General features: G+C 31.8%; 1 protein-coding gene across 3 annotated transcripts in view; it reads right to left on the reverse strand.

Moving 5' to 3' along the window:
• MAN1A1 (mannosidase alpha class 1A member 1) overlaps positions 1-23,228 on the reverse strand; it is a 176,559-nt gene that overhangs the window by 112,623 nt on the left and 40,708 nt on the right. For 2 of the 3 annotated variants that reach the window (XM_051997639.1, XM_051997640.1), the window contains 3 exons: positions 15,421-15,517; positions 8,556-8,671; positions 1,741-1,776 (listed from right to left, as the gene is read on the reverse strand). In XM_051997639.1, the coding sequence (XP_051853599.1) occupies positions 1,741-1,776; positions 8,556-8,671; positions 15,421-15,517 (249 nt within the window). The remainder of the gene's footprint in view (positions 1-1,740; positions 1,777-8,555; positions 8,672-15,420; positions 15,518-23,228) is intronic. The other variant, XM_051997641.1, reaches the window with a different exon arrangement.

Genomic DNA, 23,228 nt, shown 5'->3' on the forward strand with positions numbered 1-23,228 from the left:
TTTGGGTATCACATGTGCTTTAGTCACATCTGAAACAGAAAAAGGAATATTGAAAACTTACATATAGTCACATCTTCATCCACCTCTACTACCTATCTCACACACATACATAGGTTTGTTTTACAAAAACACTGTCCTAAACTAAACAGGAAAACAGGGGTTTTAATAGGATGAGAATGACAAGAAAAACAAACTTTATCTTTTGGAGAGTGGATCAAAAGATTGGCAATAACCTAAGAACAATTGATGCCTTCTGGAAGGGAGAAAGAGAGTAAGTAAAGTGGAAGCATATTGCTTTAAAGATCACTAACATTGATCACAATCCTTTTCTTTTACTACCTTATCTATTGAAATGGGAGGGGGAGATATGGTGTAAGCAATATTTAGCAATCAGAACTATAAATGTTAACAGGACAAATTCATCCAGAAAACAGAAAAGAATAATGGAATGAACTAGAAATCCATTGAATTAGAGCCCAACAATAAGCCGTTTATAAAAATCACACTTGAAACATAACAATCCACAAAAAGTTAAACTGAGGGATTGGAGATGAATTTATATTTCATGGAAACTAAAATAAGATAAAAATAATAATATCAGACAAGACAACAGTAAAAGTAAACCTGGTTAAAAGAGAAAAGGAGGAACATTACATTATACTTAAAGGCTCATGCTGCCAGTGCAATATCAATATTTAATATATAATTTCAAAATGGTAAAGCATTTAAATTCATAAACAAAAAATTAATTATTGAAGGTAGAATTAGATAGTAGTTTGATAAGTTAGGGACTTCAATATACATTTAAGGGCTGAATAGGACTTTAGGTAAATTTTATATGATAGCTTTCCAATGATTAATGAATGGAAATAAAAAGATATATAAATATATGCAGCTGAGCAAAGAATTTTTACAAAAATTAATCATATGCTAAGGCAAATTAACCTTAAATATAAATGCAGAAAACCAGAAATATTAAACACAATAAAAATATAACCAATAAAGGACTTTTGAACAAAGAATTTAAAATTATATGGAGATGAGTTAATTAAATCCTAAAGAATTGATTGATCAAAGAACAAGTCATAGAAACAATATATAATTTCATCAAAGAAAATAACAACATTGAGACAACATACCAAAACTTTTGGAATGCAGCCAAAGTAGTCCTGACAGGAAAATTAATCTCTAAACACCAATATTCACAACAGAGAAAAAGAAGAGATCAATGATTGAGCATAAAACTAAAACAAACTACAAAAGCAACAAATCAAAAATTTCTAACAAAAAAGAGAAAATTTGAAAACCAAAGAAAATATTAATAAAACTGAAATAAAAACTACTTAATTGAGAAATAAAACTAGGAGTTAGTTTTCTAAAAAAAATATTTTAAATAGATAAATGTTGTGAATCCAATTAAAAAAAGGGAAAACCAAATTATCACTATCAAAAATAAAAATCAGCATTCACAACAAATAAAGGAAATTATAGGAATCTTTGTCAACAAAATAGCAAATGAGATGGGTTAGTATTTCTAAGAATATAAAATGCCCAGAATAGTAAAATGAGAATTTAAATAACTCAATCTCAGAAATAATTGAATAAGTTATGAATGAATTCCCAATTTTTTTTTAAAAGGAGCCAATATATTTACAAGTGAATTGTAAGTAACATTCAAAAAACAATTAATTCTAATATCATATGGACTATTTGCAAAAATAGAAAAAGAAAGGATCCTACCAATCTCCTTTTATGATACAAATATGGTCTTGATACCTAAACCAGGGAGAGACAAAGAGAGAAAGAAAACTATATACCAATATCCCTAATGAATACCAAGGCAGAAATATTGAATAAAATATGGATTATATAGGCATTGTATGATTGGTTTCATAATAAGAAAACTATAACTATAATAGGCCATGTTATAACAAAGAATAAAAATCTTAAGATTCTATCACTAGATAAAAAGAAAAATTCTTTTGTCAAAATACAATATCTATTATTGATAAAAAAAAAAACCCACTAAAATTATAGGAATAAAATGAACCTTTAAAAAATGTAATAGTATCTCTTCTAAAACTAAGATTGTACATTTCATGCAATGGAGAAAGCATAGAAGTCTTTTAAATAAAAGGAATAGAATAAGAATTTTCATTATTACTATTTGATAAAGTTCTAGAAAGGTCTACAAAACAAATAAGAAAAATAAATTAAGGTAGCATGGTAAAAGAGGAAAGAAAATGATCACTTCTTGCAGATGATCATGATGTTTTTAGAGAACCTTAGAGATTCAACTGAGAAATTCATTAGAACGAACAGCTTCAATAAAATAGCAGAATGTAAAATGAACCCATAGAAATCTTCATCCTTTCAATATATTACCAACATAAACCAACAAGAAAGAGAAAATGCATTCATTAACTATAGAATGAATACAATTAATAAGTCTAACTACTGAGATACATAGGAAATCTATGATTACAACTACAAAGCACTCTTTATAGAAATACAGACCTAAATAACTGAAAAAATATTAATTGATCATACTGAAAAATATTAATTGTTCATAATAAAAATTGACAATATTATCTAAATTACTTATTTAATGCCATACCAATCAAACTACCAAAAGATTAATTTATAGACAGAATTTTTTTTTCCTAAGGCAGTTGGGTTTGAGTGACTTGCCCAGAATCACACAGCTAGGAAGTGTTAAGTGTCTGGGACCAGATTTGAACTCGGGTTGTACTGACTTCAGGGCTGGTGCTCTATCCATTGTACCACCTAGCTACCCCTAGATAGAATTTTTTTTAAATATCCATCTGGAAGAACAAAACAAAAACACCACCACCACCAACAAACCTCCCTCCCCCCAATTTTGAGAATTTCAATTTTAAAAAGTGCAAATGATGTAGACCTAACATTCCCATATCTCAAAATTGTATTACTGCATTGTGGTCATCAAAACAACTTAGAACTAGTTAAAAAAAGAAAGGTGATCATTTGGTACGTTAAGAGTAAGATTTAGAAATATATTTAGAAATATACGGATATAGTATAATAGTATCTGATAAAGATAGCCTCAACTGTTGGAAAAACTCACTGACAACAATTGCTGGGAAATCTAGAAGGCTGTCTGGTTGAAATTAAAGTAAGACCAACTTTTTAAACTATTTAGGTGACTCAGTGGATATGGCCCTACATTTGAAACAGGGAACTATTCATTTTGATCCTGGCCCAGACACTAATTGGGTGACTTTTATGATCTTCAAGGTTCTCTTCTTGTTCATCTTTTCTTCTTTCCATATATTCTATTGCTTAGAATCACATCCATTTCAATTATCACCTCTATGCAACTAATTCCCAAATATTTATCCAGCCTTGACTGATTTGGTGTTAGCTCTATTTTCCCTTATCTACTTCTCAAACAATTAAGCTTTCATCAGTTTTTAGTGATTATGTTCCCACATTATTTTTCTAATGTGTTACCTTCTTTCTATTCCACCATTATAGGACCTAAGTACAGGTCCTCATTTCATCTTCCACTCTCATCTTCCCAATCCATGTTTCACAGTACTGATGTGCTTATTTTCTGTATACATTTATTTAGTTATGCAACTCTTTCCTTTGATAATAAATCTTTAGTGGCTTCCAATTGTAACAAGTAGACTTCTTTTGTCAGGTATTCAAGTCCTCCACAATCTGACAAAGCTACATATTTCTAGCTTTATCTCATCATAAATATTTTAACCTAATTGATCTCCAAACACTTCCTTTACTTTTCTGCTTCCATGCCAGGCAGTATGATATGTGGACAGAGTAGGGAGTAAAGAAAGTCCCAAGTTCAAATCTGATCTGAGATAATAAATTTGTGGTCAGGAAGAAATAATTTAACTTCTCTGGCCTTCTAAATGAGGAAGTTGGACATAATGGCCTCACAGTACCTTCCAGATCTAAATCTATAATTCCCTTATACTTTGCTAATGCTTTCCTCTGTGTCTGGAATTGCCTCTTTTTCCTGCTTCACATAACCTTTAAAGTCTAACTAAAATGTTCTTGTCCACATGAGGTCTTTTCTTTGCTAATCTCATTAACTGTATTCCTCCTTATACGTCACATAATATTACTTTGCTTTACATCCTAATAGACTTGGAGAGTACGGACTATATTCTTATCTGTCTATATTTTTTATTCTTAGCATCTTGCTGAGGGCTTCTTCAGAAACAGATTTAATAACCATTTGTTGAATGAACAAATAAAAGTAGCATGGCAATAAGGTCAAGAATTATGAAACATGGCCTAGCCCCAGATTTACATTCTTAGTAACTCTATGTAGCCTTAAAGAAATTCCTTAATTTGATTCTCAGTTTCCTAACTTATAAAATTGGGTTGATAATGACTATCTCACAAGGTTATTGTAAAGAATAAATGAGATACATAATATATACTTTGCAATTGTAAAGCTTTTGCTCTCATAAAAGATCATAAATAGGTAAGTTACTATAATTAAATAAATCCGACCCATCCTTCAAAACTCCAGTCAAATTTCACTTCCTTATTAAAACCTTTCTTTCCTGATCATTCCAATGTGAAATTACCTCTCCCTTCTTCTTATAATGGATATGGCAATTAGCCATATATTATTTTGTGACATATTTTCTACTGTTTTCTTGATTTAGTTTTTTAATGTTAACTTCCTATGGCAGGTCCTATCTTTATCTAGACCAGAGATTCTTAATATTTTTTTGTGCCATGGACAACCTTAGGCAATCTGATAGAATTCAAGTACATTCAGTAAGCCATTGTACATAACACTTTAAGGTTTACATTTGTTTTACATGTTATCTCTTTTGATCCTCTCACCAACTCTGCAGATATTAGAGCTATTATTTTTTCCTAGGCAAATAAACTTTATTTAATTAATATTTTTGATTAGCACTATTATTATCCCTATGTGATAGATAAAGAAACTGAGACTGAAAAGTTGTGTGATTTACTCAGAGTCACACAACTAGTAAGGAGGCAGGATATATATTTGGGTCTTCCTGATTGTAAGTCTACAGCTCTATCCACTATGCCACCTAGCTATCTTATGCTAACTAACTCCCCATACTGAGAAAGAGAGAAAGAGAAAAAGAGAGAGAGGGGGAACGGGGGGGAGGGGGGGAAAAAGGAGGAGGGAGAGAAGGAAGAGGAGAAAGAGAGGGAAAGAGAGATTATTTCTCTCTAGTATTTAATAATAATTGAATCAGAACCAAAGGTTTTTCTCCTTTGATATGGCCTCATCATACAATGAGAAGATTTAGCTGGGTTAAGATCTAATCAGACAATAAGAAATTCTAAGTTGGGTTCATGAGAAGATTCTTGCTCACTGTGCTTACTCAGACAGGTCTGGGAAAATATGCTGTTTCTTCCTTTTGTCAGGTGATTTGAAAATTGCCAAATCTCTGACCAAGATTTGGGAGATTCAAGTTCTGTACTCCCAAATTCTCACTGTAATATAACGCAAACCCTCACTGGTTAACAATTAATCAGAGAGTGAATATTAACAATCAGAATTGATTATATCTTCAAGAATACTCTTCTAAAGGCAGATAAACTGGGGAGCTTTGGTTTAAAACAGATAGCCAAAGGACCATCCTTTTATTAATAAATATGTTGGCATTAATAAAATGATTAAATTACACAGAAATTATGTCTCAATTTTTAAAAATGCTATATGACCAATTATATTGAAATTTCATTGTCAAACTATTGAAAACAAAAATTCCAGGGGTCCTAGGCTAAGAACTTTGATTTATATTGTAAAGTTCCTGAAGAGGGACAGAATCATATTAATTTTTATTCTTCATATTGCACATAGAGTAATGTCTTGCATGTAGCAAGTACTCAAAAAATAGCTGCCAATTTGTTTTTCTATGAAAGGGATGGATGGAGAAAGCCAAAAGAGGAACTCACATTTATTGAGGGCATAAACCTTGAAAAGCTATTAAGAACAGAGAGACAGATTGGGAATAGGAACACAGACATGAAAGGGAAGCTAGTTAATCATAATTAACATTAACCACTATACTTAGCCTCAATTGACCATTCTCTAGTGCAGAATTCATTATAGCACAGACCTTGAATCTGTCCTCCAGTTTGGGATTTCACTGATGTTGTAAAACTGTCTCTCCTACTCCCAGGTACAAATCATTTCTATGAATTTAAGTATGTCTTGAAGTCATCTGAACTGTGTACTATTATGCAATAGTATAATGTAAACACAGTCTGGTTACTGTATGAAAGACTTCTTTTCTCCAACTACTAATTTCTCAGTTCTTTTAATTTTCCCTTCTTTGAAATGGGGTGATGACTTAGAAAACTCTCTTGGTATTAATAGGAGGATGCTAAATTGCCAGGACAAACTTTAATTATTGAGAAAAAGTTTTTGTACCTAAGCTCTCAGAACAAAGTTTCTTCTTTTCATGTAAGGACTTAATTTTAACCAGGAAAACTTAATATGAAACCATCTCTCTTGCTTCCAGGTACAAATGATTCGTATAATTTTAAACAATTTCTGAACTTTGTACTAATGATAATGCAAAAAAAAATCTGGTTATTTTTCTGTAATTAAAACTTAATTGAGTTTTAGCTATTGGCAGTATAAACCAATGAAGGATATTTATTGCATGCATTTCCATTATCTATGAAATTTATTAAATTTGCTAAAACATTCCTTCTTGTTAAAATATCCCTTTACAGTCATAATAATAATAATAATCAAAAGGGGCAGCTAGGTGGCATAGGTGATAGAGCACCAGCTCTGAAGTCAGAAGGGCCTGAGTTCAGATCTGACCTCAGACACTTAACACTTCCTAGCTGTGTGACTCTGGGCAAGTCACTTAATCCCAACTGCTTCAGCAATAAATAATTAAAAGCTACTCAGTTGTATTTTTTATAATATAATTCCCTTGTTATTTGTTAAATTTTTTAACATTGTAAATCAGAAGCAGAAGTGTTTGTCTATGTAAAAACAAATTTTCATAAAATGAAACATGTTTATCTTGCTTGTCAGTTTTTAATAAGGAATTAAAAAAATAATAATCATGTTATAATAAAAATCATTTTTACAATTTATATTTTTGGGAGGAGAGATGAAAATCACAGGGTAAGAGTTAAAGTTCTAACAACAAATAGTATTTTAGTTATAATAAAAAAGATCTACAAAATGCTATTTAACTTTATAAACTGAGGAGGAAATCTAGGATTAATTGGTTTGGAAAGTACTTATATATTGTAGCAGAAAAAACAAAACAAACACTAATATCTGCCCCACTGGAAAGTTATTCAAAAGGAAACCTCACAATTTTATTACAGACCAAACAAATATGCTTCTCTCAGTTCAGCATCTCTCACATACATGAAGAACAAACTAAATAGTGGGTAGAGAGATGGTGACTGCTTTCCAATATAATCTGGCAAAGAGCTTAGTTGTCTTCACAAAGCCTAATGCTGTGTCAGCAGCCCAGACCATTTTGCCTCCTCTTTAGCCAGCATGGTTTTGCCATTAAATTAGGGAACCAAAGTTCAAGTACTATCTTCATAAGGATACTCTCCTTTTACTTTTCTTTAGATTTTAGAAAAATCCCAATTTTAATTCCCTCTTATGATATCTGATAATGGAAAATGAATATTTTCTCTTGGGCAGAAAAATTAGCTTTAAGGGGAAGACTACATATTACATAATTATAAAACTAACTAAAACTACATTCAAGTAACTATCACAATACAGTAATAACCCCCCTCCCTCTACTATTCTTCAATGTCTTAATATGTTTTTGTTTTGTCTCCTTAAGCTGGAAACCGCCATGTGTTAGAATAAATTATGTAGTGGCTTTTGAGATCATTACAACAATGATTACAGCTAGATTTATATACATCTTTAATTTTTACAAAGCATTTTGAGTATGATTTCATTGGATCCTCACAACAGTCCTGTGCAAGAGGTGCTATTATTACCTTTGTTTTATAGGTAAGAAAACTGAGGCTCTGATTTGTCCCAGATCACATGGCTAATAAGTGACTGAGAAGGAATCTGAATACAGAACTTGAATTCAAGTTACCAGTACTTTATTCACAGCCTCACCTAGTTATACTTTATTACATAAAAGAAATTCTTGTGATTTTACTTTATGGCTATTTTCATTAGATATGATTTGACTCTAATTCTAGTTGCCGTTCTGATTTTATTTCATGGATGCTAAAATTTTGATCCATTATCATTATTTTTGTGTCACCTTTTTTTCTTCTTTGGCAAGAGCTTATTTATGAAAGACTTTATTTATTCCCAAAGCATGCATATGTCTGGGAGAAGTAGAGAAGGCAGGCCCAGAATAACAACTTTCCTATTTGGAAATAAACCAATGTTGAAAAAGATGATATAAGAAATGTGCTATGATTTGTTACTGCTAGGGTTTAGTATAACACAACAGATATTTTACTACACAATGCCAGCTCATTTTAAAAGGATAGAATTAACAAATAATCATACTAACTTGTATTTAACTTACCACATTAAAATCTAAATTTTTTTCAATCCATTCTTTTGCTTCTTTGAATTCATCTTTCATTTCCATTATAAAAAGAGTATCTAGGGCATCAACTATTGTTGCTCCTTGAATGTTACCTGAAAATAAAAGAAAATTATTTATTTAAAAAAGTGTGCTTTACAGATAGAGCTAATAATTTAACCATATCTTGAAATTAAAAGTCTCTTTAGTCAGCAATACCCATTCAAATCAGCTAGTGGCCAATATCAACTACATAATTAAAACCTTTCAAGCGAGGAGAGGTTAATTTTGAATTAAAAAACACTAATGCTTCATGATCACATCCTGAAATTCTTTTAAAGAACCAAAAGTAAATACATAGATCAGATATCAAATCTGAAATCATAAAAATATAGTATAAAACTAAAAATTGGAAACATGCTTACTGTTTTCCTATGTAAAATAAAAGACTTTATTTTCTGATTTGTCTATATTGAACAAATATTGACCCTCAAATTCAGATTAAATCATTAAAAATTCGATGAAATTATATGAAATCACACCTATACATTATAATATGCATTATAAAGCATAATTTGATCTAAATTACATAGTATTAAAAGACAAAATCAGAAATTTGGGGCTGGAAACAAATGCATTTAGTTTAACTTCCTTCATTTTTCATATGAAAAAACTGAGGCCCATGGAAGTTAAATTAGCAGTAAGTATCATATAGAATTTGACAACCCAGAGATCTGTCTCCAAAAGTAAGTTTCTTTGTACTTCAAAGGGCTGTGTTTTGAACCAATATCCTTATTTTACAGATGAAGAATTGAGAACCAGAGAGCTTAAATGACCTAACCGAAGTACTAAATGGCAGAGACAATTCTTATTCCAAATCTAGTGCTCCCCCCTCCTCTACACTTCACCATGCTTTAAGACATTATAGCTACTAAAGCAAAATGAGATTTATTCAATAGAGAATAAATGAACCAATTTGGGAAAGAGGAAAAAAAAAGAATTAACCTATTTCTACCTCATGTATCTTGAACAAGGTCAGTACCTTGTTCATTCCCATGTAAACTTTCTAAGAAAATATGAACATTGTCAATGCTCAAGTAACCATGCCAATGGATTAGAACACAGCAAAGAAAATAAACATGTATAAATAGTTTGTCAGCAATATGCTACCATGTTCAGGAGGTATAAAATGGTATTCACCTTATGCAAAAATGACCTCTAATACTGATAATCTGGAATTGTTTATTCATCAAGAATTGTTAAGACTAGAAAAAGTACAAGTATTTTTATTCTGTAGGGGAATGAAAGAGGGACTATAAAAGTTTATTCTCTAATTCTAATGCAGGGCCCAAAACATGAGTAATCAGTATTCTGGAGAACAAAAAAGCTGCATTTATTAATGTTACACTCCAAATGGGAATTCAAAAGTAAACTTTCACAAACCAAATATCAAGAAATTAATACGAGAAAATGCTAATAGTAGAATTTCCAAATGTTTTACAAGCAAAAACATCACTTAATTCTAAATCTAATCTAAAAGAAAAAAAGTTAATTGGTAGGACATCTTTGATGAAATACATTTTAAAACCTAATTCTTTTTTGAATTAAGGCAATTTTATTTTAAAATATAACCATTTGGGGATACTGCTACAAAAGAAAAAATGATTTCAAAATAGGAACTTATCAATTACAATTTTTCACTAAAATATCAATTATAAATAGGTGTTTAGGTCTTTCAAAGAAATATTTTAATTTTCTAGTTTCAATGCAAGTACAATTATCTGGTCTCTTCTTTCTTTTGCTGTTTTGGTTGATTAGAGAAATCTTTGTGGTAAACATGACCATTACTTCTTTTCATCTTTAGGAAGGATTTGATAAATTTAAGTAAATGGCAAAGTTGAGATGGTAGTAATAGCTTCTAGTAATAGTAATACTAAGTAATTCATATAGCACTTTAAGATTTGCAAAGCATTTTAGAAATATATCATTTTATCTTCACAGCTTACATGGGAGGTAGGTACTACTAAGTCCATTTACAGATAAGAGGAGGCCTGGAAATGGAAAAACAAAATCTTATCATGAGGTTATGCATATTCTTGGAGAAGTCTGAAACTAGAACTCATTTTATAATATGTCTCTTTATATATAAAGAGAGGATGACATTTTAATCTGTATGTGTGTCCTTTGGAAAACAATATGGTGCAACAGAAAGGTCAATTTGGAGTCAGAGGTTCTTGGTTCTAAAACCCTATTATGCTATTCTCTGCTACTTGTAAGACTTGAGATCAAAAATGAATGAGTTACTGAGACACCACTACACACCTGTCAAATTAGTTAGAATTACAGGGAAAGATAATGCAGAATGTTGGAGGGGATGTGGGAAAACTGGGATACTGATACATTGTTGGTGGAATTGTGAATACAGCCAGCCATTCTGGAGAGCAATTTGGAACTATGCTCAAAAAAGTTATCAAACTGTGCATACCCTTTAATCCAGCAGTGTTTCTACTGGGCTTATACCCCAAAGAGATACTAAAGAAGGGAAAGGGACCTGTATGTGCCAAAATGTTTGTGGCAGCCCTCTTTGTAGTGGCCAGAAACTGGAAACTGAGTGGATGCCCATCAGTTGGAGAATGGCTGAATAAATTGTGTATATAAATATTATGGAATATTATTATTTTGTAAGAAATGACCAGCAGGATGATTTCAGAAAGGCTTGGAGAGATTTACATGAACTCATGCTGAGTGAAATGAGCAGGACCAGGAGATCATTATATACTTCAACAACAATACTATATGATGATCAATTCTGATGGACGTGGCCATCTTCAGCAATGAGATGAACCAAATCATTTCCAATGGAGCAGTAATGAACTGAACCAGCTACACCCAGCGAAAGAACTCTGGGCGATGACTATGAACCTCTACATAGAATTCCTAATCCTTCTATTTTCGTCCTCCTGCATTTTGGATTTTCTTCACAGGCTAATTGTACATTATTTAAAAGTCCGATTCTTTTTGTACAGCAAAATAACTGTTTGGACATGTAAACATATATTGTATTTAACTTATACTCTAACATATTTAACATGTATTGGTCAACCTGCCATCTGGGGAAGGAGGTGGGAGGAAGGAGGGGAAAAGTTGGAACAAAAGGTTTTGCAATTGTCAATGTTGAAAAATTACCCCATGCATATATATCTTGTAAATAAAAAACTATAATTAAAAAAATTAATGAGTTAGAATAGATAATTTCTTAAATCCCACCTAACTCTTAAGCTTATTTCCCCATCAGAGTAAGGTTAGAAGCCCTATCTTAATCAAGTTTGAGGATCTTTTGTTTCTAGCACAAGACTTTGCACCCAGTAGGCATTTAATAAATATAAAAGTGTTCTGAAAGAGTTTCTATGTTCTTACTAGTAGAGAGTAACATTGAAGAGGAAAAAGTTCTAAAAAGTTTTCCTAAAAATTATTCTGAAATTATTTTAACTCCTATAAAAAGTTGCTTTGAAAGTCAATTCTCAAAACAGCCTACAATTATGCAGAAAAGATAATCATTTTTTAAGAATCAACATGATGAAGAGTTTATTGTTTTTCATTTTTCTATAAGGTAAAAGATTTTGCTAATATTCTTTGATTAAAGAGTTAAGAACAACTTAACCAATACAATCATAAGACACATAAATTGTAAAAATTTAAACTTCATAGTTCTAGTTGCAGTTCTGGTCGACTAGAGAAATCTTTGGGGAAAACAAGTTATGCTAAGATATTAAAATAAAGAGCCACTCCAGACATCTAACCTCTATTTGAAGACAAAGTAGTAAGCACTATGGAAGTTGTATGCTCTTTCCTCAAAGTAAATTATTATTATTTTAAAAAACAAGTTCTATTTCATGTTCTACAATATGCTTTCACAGAGCAAAACTAAGAACTCTTCACGTCTATACAAATTAAATAAGTAATGGAAAACTATAATATTTCTCTAGATCAATATAAATTTAAATAAATAAATATTTCAAGTTATTAAACTAGAAAGAAACAAAAAAGTCTTTTGGATAAGAAATTCAGTAAAATGCAACCAATTTTAACATAACTATGATTTGTAGAATAAAATTCCAAAGCAGTATTAAAGAAATTTTTGAAAATTAATCAATAAATAAAAAACAAAAAAAATTAGAAAATTATATTCTTAAGCATTCAAAAATTTTCACTTTGATGAATTTCTATACAAAGCTACTTGGGTGAGAGACATGTCAAAAGTTCTGGGACAAATCATGTAGGGTTCTAATTAAATCGAATCTATAAGCATTATAATCTCAGCATGTTAAAGCTCTACAATGATCAGGAGTAATCAAATATTCCAAGTATGAGGTGAGTTCAATAACAATGAGTAAAGCATTATGCCTTTTACTATGATGATCTTTGATTTATTGCAGTAATATATCTTAGGGCAGAGATCAATGACATTTCCTACTCTGGGTGTTACTAATGAGTTTAAGAAATATTTACCTATTAATTACAGTAAGACCTATGGCAGAAACTATGAAAAAAAGGGAAAGAAAAGAGAATATGCATGAAAAATAAAAAGTTTGAGAAGAGGAAAAAGAAGATATGTCATAATGAAGAAAAAGAGAGAATGGGAAAAGTTCAAGATAAATTACTTCAGATTTTTAGTGGCACCAAAATCATTGATCCTAATTAGATGTGATGATATATATAATGGAAATTAAAAGCCTTCATATAGAAGCTTATAAACCTACTTTATAAAACAATCCATTGTCATACCTCCTTCCTAAACTCTAAGATACCATATACCTCTAAGATAAAGGACTCATCTACACCTTGCATTGCCTTGGGTTTATTTATTTATTTATTTGGGATTTGAGTTTCTCATAGTAGCATTCTGGAAAGAGCATGAAATTTCTTGTCAGAATATTCAGAAGTGCTGCTTACCATGTGTGATTTGGAAAATTCAGGTAACTTGTCCATGCCTCAGTTTCCTCATTTGGAAAACAAGGGATTGGACTAAGATTTTTTAAAACCTAAATTCTATGATCTTGATTTCCATTGGGTAGATTTTGTTGAAAAGAAAATCCTTAAAGAAAAAAAATTTGTAAGTGTTACAAAAAAATACCATAGTATATACATTGTTCAGTTGTTTCAGTCATGTCTGACTATTCTTGATCCCATTTGGAGATTTCTTGGCAGAGATATTGGTATGGTTTGTCATTTCCTTTTCCAGCTTATTTTACAGGTGAAGAAACTGAGGTAAATAGGGCTAAGTGACTCGCCCAGGATCAGATTGTAAGTGTCTGAAGCCATAGTTAAATATGCAAGGATGAGTCTTGTCTGACTTTGGGCCTGGCACTGCACCACCTACCTGGTTCACAGTATATGTGGGGACAGAGAGAAGGGGAGGGAAGGAGAGGAACAGAGACACAGACAGAGAGAGCACAATAATATTGTGGCAAATTGTGATGAACAGATTCAAATGATAACAAAATGAATTAACTGAGCTATATAAGGCTTCACTTGAACATTCATAACACATGATCTATATTGTTTGCTTCTTTGCATTAACTTAATTGAAAGCCAAACACTGACAACATGTATCTATACTTTGTAAAACAACAAAATAAAATCCATGTAAAACAGGTTTGCAAATATAAACTAATGATCTAGTTCATAAATAATCCTTAACAAAACAAAATCCTACTTCAACAAAAGAATTTGTATAGTCTGTCTCTTAAAATTAATCATGTTAATAAGGAAATGTGACCTGTTTAAAGTTCTTTAAGATCTGATTCTCTGCTGCCTAAAGAAATTTTCCTTTGTCCATCAAGGGACCATGCTCAGAAGTTACTTTCTATTCTGAGGCTAATTTGATTTTAGATTAAAAAGAAACCTACTCAATTTTCAGAGCCCTGTATTTTGAATGAAACTCTATACTCAGTTTCCTGATTTTGAAAACCAAAGAACAGCCCATTCCTTAGACCCAGCTCTCCAAGAACCTCTCCTCAGAATCCTCTCAGGAAGAAATAAACAAGAAAAATAGTTCTGGGGGTTGAAGGAAGAAAAAAGGGAGGAAGGGAAAAGGAGAAGAGATAATCATCATAGCATAAAATAGCTATTACAATACTGTTTGATTTATCATATTTTCTTAACACAAACTATAAAGGATAACATGTATTTAATGGCAGAACTAAAAATTATGGAGGAGTACCAATACACCGGTCCTCAATTCCTTCTGTTGATGCTATAGAGAATTCAATTGGTGCATCTAGGAATTGAATCCATTACCCTTGTCCATATCACCAGGTATCCTAATCTAGTGGAAAGACTGGACAAGAATCTCTCCAATGTCTATTACTAGCTAGGTACCCTTGAATGAATTACTTAAATCTGTGTTTTAGCTTCTTAATCTGTCAAACAATAATAATTTTTATTAACTACCATATGAAAATTAAAAACAAACTAAATGAAAATCCTTAGAAAATGTAAAGGTGCTACACAAAGGTAAGATGAGTAAAATAAGTAACTGAGATATACCTTCCCTTGCAATCCTTGGAATATTAGAAACTAATAATAGGTAGAAACATATGAGACTTAACAAACACATTTTATTGGCTAGATAGACTATTTCTTTTCTTTTCTTTTTTAGATTGACTGCTTCATGTAAAGGAAAGCCATCTTTTATGATCAAACTAGATAGAGCTACCAGCAGCTACTTATATCACTACAAATAACCTTTACTAATTCAATTTTCTATATTTTCTATAAGTAATCCTTATAAGCATACAAAATTACAAATCATATTCAGTTGGGGAAGATTTACCATCACTAAGTACCGAAGTATGTTACTCACCAAATAAACTACTTGAATGTCCTTTTTTTGATATAGGTTTCAGTTCATTTAATCCCCAGGCATAAAGTTTATAATTATCCCAAGCATGTTTCATCATCTGAGGGAGAAGAGAAATGAAAACAGGGTTATAATTCATATTTAATAGTTTTATATATAAATGCAATTTTGCCATTTATTATATATCAGAAAGGAAGTAAATAAGTAAAAATTCACTGCTCAAATACATAATGAAGTATTTTTAGATTCACTGAAAGAATTTTAGCACCACGAATAAAACCTATATCCTTTTTAAAAATTTGTTTTGTTTAAATTCTCTGATCTTTTCACTATCCTCATCCATTCTCCCCTGCAGTCTTGGAGGAAAAGTTGACTTCTTTCCCAAAGTTACTCTCTACCATTCTCTTCTGTAACCAGGTCTGCTAATCATATTATCTTTTCTTCCTCTTTCCCACACATATGAAATCTTTCAATCTCTTCTGTAAACCTCAAAATATGCTTGGGTGTCTCCAGTCTCTATTTCACAATTTCAAGCCAACATCCCATTTCATTTCTCCCCTCCACTGAAAAATATTCCAAATTCACGGTCTCCACTTTCTTATCACCCAATTCAGCCTCAATATCTTGTAATCTGATCTCCAAATTTACTGCTCCACTGAAACTCTCCAAGATAATAATAAGCTCCTTGTCACCATATAAATTGTTTGTTTCCTGACTTCATCCTTTTTGACCCTTTTAGTCTGTGTGGATCTTGTCAAATTTCTCTGACCACTCTATCTCCTTCTTCCTCCCTTTGATTCCTGAATATGGGTATTCTCCAAAGAGCTTATACTTCATATTACTAGTTAAAACAGCTTATATTTCCACCTCAGTGTTGCATTAGCACCTGAAACTCATCATCTTTCCTTAAAATCTTAAACTTGCCCCTCTCCCTATCTTCTTAATTTTAGTTCATGATACCATCATATCTTAAGTCTCCTAACATTATTATTATCTTTGACTGTTCCCTTGTTCTCCCCCTAAGAATATAATCAGTTGCCAAGTTTTATTATTTTTATTTCTATAACATCTATTCCCTTTTTCCTCTCCCCACCATCACCGGATCCCACTATAAACAACATAACTCAAGACTTTCATTTTATTCTACTTAGATTCCTAAATATTCCCCTAATTGATTTCTGACCTAACCTTTTTTGTTTTCTCCAACCCATCTTTCACACCGTTGTCTCAGTCATCTTTTTAATGGACTACTACAATCATTATTAGTCCTTTATTTAAAACTCCTGAATGTTATTCAATGTTCCCCACAACTAAATTACAATCTACTTTTTCAAGCTCAGATCAAACTTGTTCAGTTTGATTGTTACTTCTTTATATATTATACATTCCAGCCAAGTAAAACTATTCTATACTTTCATTTCCAATTGTTTTCTCATCCCTGCCCTCCATGATCTTCTTCTCCCAAGAAAGCTTTGAAGATTAAATCAACCTCTTCTACTTTCATAATAGATCCAAGAACTATCAGTAGCAGCATCCAGATTCAGAAAAATTATAGCGTAAGGCTCTTGTTTTGGCCTTCCCATACAAATATTTAAGTGAAAATATAATTAAGTCTTAATTAATTCAAATAAATGGTCCTATTAGGCAGTTGCATTATTTGAATTTACATCGTTGAAAAGATAACGGTAACTGTTGAAGGGGATGTGGGAAAACTGGGACACTAATTGTTGGAGGAGTTGTGAACTGATCTAGAGAGCAATTTGGAACTATGTCCTTTGATATAGCAGTGTCTCTACTGAACTTATATCCCAAAGAGATCATAAAAAAAGAGAAAAGGACCCAAATGGGCAAAAATGTTTGTGGCAGACCTTTTTATAGTGGCAAAAAACTGGAAACTGAGTGGATGCCCATCAGTTGGGGCTGTATAAGTTATGGTATATGAATGTAATGGATATAATTGTTCTATAAGAAATGATTAGCAGGATGATTTTAGAGAGGGCTGGAGTGACTTATATGAATTGATGCTAAGAAAGTAAGTAGAATCAAGAGAACATTATACATGGATACATATGCATGGCAACAACAAGATTATATGATAATCAATTCTGATAGATGTGTCTCTTTTCAACAATGAGGTGATTCAGATCAATTCCAATGGTCTATGTTGAAGAGAGCCATCTGTATACAGGGAGAGGACTTGGGGACTAACTATGGAACACAACATATTTCCACCTTTTCTGTTGTTGCTTGCTTTTTTTCCCCCCTATTTTTTTTCCTTTTTGATAGGATTTTTCTTGTACAGCATGATAAGTGTGGAAATGTTTTTTAGAAGAACTGCACATATTTAATCCATCTTGAATCACTTGCTGTCTAGGGGAAGAAGTTGAGGGGAAGAGGTTGAGGGGAAGGTGGGGGAGAAAAATTTGGAACACAAAATTTTATAAGGGTGAATGCTGAAAAGTATCTTTGCATGTATTTTGAAAATGAAAAGCTATTATTAAAAATATATAAATGTGCATGGATAGAAAAAAAAAGAATATTCAGTTTTGAAGGACCAGATTACTCAAATATCAAACACCAGTCCATTATAGATAATTTCATTACTATAATGAATCCATAATTTCAATTTAACGAATTATTGATTTAGTAGTATGCCTTTGAATGCCCCTCCAAAATGGACAATAGGAAAAGTGTGAGTTTCAGTTATTTCATTATGCAGGAAAATCAACTTGCCATATAAATCTGCTAAATTCAAAAACAGTTCAACAAAAAAAGTCAATAGAGACAGATATTCTTTTTTTTTTTTTTTTTAAAGTAAAGAAAAGGAGAAAAATAGTAATTAGGTCTAAATTTCTACACTGCCAAAACACCTTTCTTCCCACTTGTCTTTTTGACAATAGAGAGGCTAAATTCTGAATACCATTTGTACTTTCAAACTCTTAATCCTCTCTATTACTTTTATTTCAGGAAGTTCAACAGAAGTAAAATAAGGGAGTAAAGTATAGGGTGGGGTAGGAGCATCAATTTTGTTTACATAATGCAAGAGTTAGAATTTGATGCATCTCCAACTCTTCAATTTTTATTTAAAGCTCAAGCAAGGAAAAATGTCAAGGTTTAAAATGTCTGACAGTGCTTTCTATTACATTTTATCAGAAATCATTCAAATGTCATGAAAAATTAACTTTTCAAGAATATTAGGTAAAAACTTTTATACAAAATGTCCTTTGGGGGATAATACTATCAACATTCTTCTTTTCAATCTTTTTTTTTTTTTTGTATGTGTGCTAGATATAAACACACAAAATAACAACCTAAGGAATTTATTTAGAGCTTCTCAAAACTCTCACTTATCAATTATGTTTCTTTCCAATGTGATATGAACATAAAACGGAATCTGGCCAACACCATTACTCTAATCTCAAACATCAACCTATTATAGATAATTTCACCACTAGAATACAATATTTCCAACTTTAAGGGATTATCAAACCTGCATTATGACCCTGAATAATACCAGTAAATGCATTTGGACAACGGGAAGTCTGAGTTTCATGTATTTCACTATTTGTGAATACAAATTGTGGCTCAGTTAAATACAAAAGCAGTTTAAAAACAATAACAGAAAAAAAGTCAAAAGAATTTTCTCACATTTTTTAAGTATTAAAACTCCATGGGTATGAAAAGACTTTAGAAAAATATTTTAAAACTCTTGAATTCCAGATTCTATTCCCTTTTCTCCCCACACCTACCCCTCTGCATTGAGAATGCAGTAATTGCATACAGGTTATACATAAGCAACCATGCAAAACATTTCCAAAATAGTCATTTTATGAAAGAAAATAGATTAAAAAAAAACCCAACCCTCAAGAAAAATAAAGTAAAAAAAAAAAAAAAAAAAAAAAAAAAGCTTCAATTAGTATTCTGACACCATCAGTTCTTTTTCTAGGTGTGAAGTGTTTTTTCCATCAGATTTGTCTTGGATCATTGTATTGCTAAAAATAGTCATATTATTTGCAGCTGATCATTTTACAATGTTGCTATTACTTTGCTGAAAGCTGGTTCACTTTGAACTAGCTCATAAAAGTCTATGCAGGTTTTTTGGAGAACATCCTGTCATTTCTTACAGTACAATAGTATTCCATCATATACACAAAGTATGAGAAAAGTTAAGACTGCTGCATGTTCTAAACGACAAAATCTATTATGAACACCTACCAATACACCTTAACCTCCTTCACTTTCAAATGATTACACTTTAGGTATATACAAAAGCCCCATCAAACCACAAAACTGTAGACTCTAAAAAGCTTCTTGCTGGCTAACCTCTCAGCTAATTTCAGAGTTGAAACTCTCTAAAAGAGAGGCCGTCTCTTTAACTCCCTTATTTTACAGATGGTCCCCCTCAAGGGGTAAAATTACTTGCTCAAGTATATATAGCAGTAAGGAGGGGAATCTGGGCTGGAACTCATGCAAGAAATGGAGTTGGGGGACCAAATCCTATGTCTGTCTTTCCCCTTTGTCATGCTGTTTTCTTCTCTTGGGGCTTTAGTGGTACACTGGATAGACAGCTGGGTGTAGAGTCAAGAAAATTTGAGTTCAAATTCAGTCTTACATAATTATCAGCTGTGTAATATCCTGGACAATTAAGTCATTTAACCTATATCTGCCTCAATTTTCTGTAAAAGATGGCCCAGATTGTGTTGAGGATCAAATGAAATGTTTGTAAAGGACTTTAGCAAGTAGCTAACACATATAACTCCTTTCAACATGCTATTATTATTAGCTTTCTATTAGTCTTGCTTTTTATATTTATGCAGCCATCTACTTTTTGTTATCATCTCAATCTTTAGTCCCTCAGTTTTTCCTTTGTCTCTCATCCCACATCCCCATTGTATCCTTACCTCTCTTCGTATCCAGCCATCTCAGCAATGCTTTTTTTCACTAGAACAATGTTAAGTTCCATGGGGCCAGGGATTGTTTGATTTTTCCCTTTGTATCTCTAGTGTTTAGTACAAGACTCAGCAAATGTCTTATACATAGCAAGAGTAGGTAATTTAAAATGCTTGTTTATCCACTAAGATTGTCCTACCTGTCTTGCCAATCCTCAGAACTAGGCAAACCCACAATTCACTCTTTTCTATTTTTGTTTTGCAATGACATTTTAAAAAAATTCAGTTGTACAAGAAAGGTTTTTTTTTTTTTTTTTTTTTTTTTTAAAGAATAGAACATTAAAGTTATTGCTTTAGACTGAATGAATGTCTGAAGCAAAAAACTGTTGGTGATGGGAAATTCAAGGACATACATCAATCTGTTAAAAAAAAGTCAGATAAGGTTCTAACTTTCCAAATTACTGGTGCTCTCTTTGACCAAAGAAAACCAAGATAGACGTTGAAATATGCTTTTATATTTCTTCAGGAAAAAAGTATTGTTTCAGTTGTATCTGACTTTTCGTGGGTTTTATTTGACAAAAATACTGTAGTGCTTTGCCATTTCCTTCTCCAGCTTGTTTTACAGATGAAGAAGCTGAGGCAAACTGGATTGTGTGACTTGACTTCCCTAGGGTCACACAAGTAGTAAGTATCTGAGACTAGGTTGCAACTCAGGAAGATGAGTCTTCCTGACTCTAGAGCTAACACTCTTACCTACTGAGCTACTTGGCTGCCCTAGGAAAGAACAGGGGTACTTTAAGACTTAAGTCATTAGTAACTTTAGTCACTTTTATGCTTTAAAAAGAGTTAAGTCAACATTTCAAATCCCCCAATGGATTCATGTTTCTCATAAATCTGGATATCCCTTCTAACAATGCATGACATACTTATCTATCAGGAAAAATTATTTTTCCATGTTCTGCCACAAGTGGCCCACCCAACAAGCCAGAAACTGCTCAATTTCTCCCACTCTACTGATTTTACCATGAATACTTGGGTTGTCCACATTTCAACTGTTGCCCTCACAACACAGCCTACTATACATTTCTGTGACTGATTACATCTTTTATAACTGTTTTAGTGTGAAGCTTCTCATCAATAATACATTTATCCCTTTCACTTTGCAACTTTCTCCGTTGTGGTTTCAATATATTGTGGATTGGCATAAGAAATTAAATGGGAATTTGGGGGGAGTTTTGCGGAAGCCACAAATGCATGGAGGGCAGATGACACAGGAAAAGTTTAGAAACTGAGAAATGCATAAAATATATGAATAGTACTGTATAATATCAACATCTTTGAATAACAGCAGTATATTGTATAATATCAACATTTCTTTAAATACCACAAAAATTCAGACTTCTCTAGTACAAAAGGGACAAAATATTTTGTGAGTTTTCAAGATTGTGAGGGGCCACACCCTTAGCTCCCTTAATGAGGAAGGGATAATTATATTATATAGCCTGCTCATACCAACCATGTGACCCTCTTTTGTATTCTGGGTTATAAATACTTTTAATTCTTCAGTTGGATCGCTGTTTTATGCAAAAATCACTTTTTAAATTTTTATTAAGCTTCTTATTTTCAAAATATATGCATGGATAATTTTTCAACATTGATCCTTGCAAACTCTTGTGTTCCAAGTCGTCTTCCCCCCCACCCTCACCAGATAGCAAGTAATCCAATATATGTTAAACATGTGAAATTCTTCTATTCATAAGAAATACCATTTTTAGATAATGCAAATATTTTCAGAGAAAATGTAGCAGTTTAAAAAGTACTTTTTATGGGGGAAGTAAAAATGGAGCCTTAAAAAAAGCAACTGATTAAAAAAATATTTTGAAGGAGGGAAGAGATAGATACTTCTAAGACTTATATTACTTACTTTCAACCACAACTAATGTTAAGTTTGAATTTAAGATGAGCTTACATTTATTAAAGAATACAACACTGAAAACTTATTTGACTTATTGTGGTGTATTATCACCTTACTGAAAGAAGATATGAAATCCTCGAGTGGTTTACATAACATGATGTTATGGAATATTATGGAATTTGTCTGAATTCTTGATAACTTTCATTGTAATGTCAGACACTATTAAAATGAAGAGTTAGAACATACCCTATATTTTTCAGCCTGCTTTTATCAGTTATAAGTTTCAATAAACTATTTCACATGTGATATAATTCTCTGGTTACAGAAGACTAAACTTGTTTTATACTAGTTTAAGTTAAATTATTGAGGTTGTTATACTCATTATGTTTGCAATAATACACACACGCATATACACAATTGTCTCTCTTCTGAACTCTCAAGGACCATCACCTTTCCTCCCATTTCAGTATTTTGAGAAGCTACTATAAATACTATGGCACTTTGTAGAATATGCTCTGCTATAGGGCAAAACTTTAGGCCCTCTAATAGATCTCTATACAGCTTTATTATAGGAAACACCAAAAATATCTCTTTATGGTACAGAGGCCCTTAAAACTAAAAATAAATATAGTATTTATTGTTTATCCTGTTGATTTCAATATGCAAGGACTTCTGATATCAGTAGAAAATATATCTCATGGGAACACAGAATGTTAGAACTAGAATGGATCTATTCAAACTCTAAGTTACAGACAAAGAAATGGAAATTTAGAGATATTAGGTGATTACCACAAAGTCACACAGAATGGTACCCACATCCTTTGACTTAGTACTGGTTCTACTATACTATCACCTTGTTTTTGTGTTTTAAAAGACAACCAGTTTATGTATAATTTCCCATATCAAAAGCTTCTTAAAGGAGACAGGATTGTTTCTGAAACTTTATACTTCATGGAGTTCCTCATACATGGTAGACTTTAAACAAATATTAGTTGGATTCACATTCA

This window comes from Antechinus flavipes, chromosome 4 (genome assembly GCF_016432865.1).
Source record: "Antechinus flavipes isolate AdamAnt ecotype Samford, QLD, Australia chromosome 4, AdamAnt_v2, whole genome shotgun sequence".
NCBI lineage: Eukaryota > Metazoa > Chordata > Mammalia > Dasyuromorphia > Dasyuridae > Antechinus > Antechinus flavipes.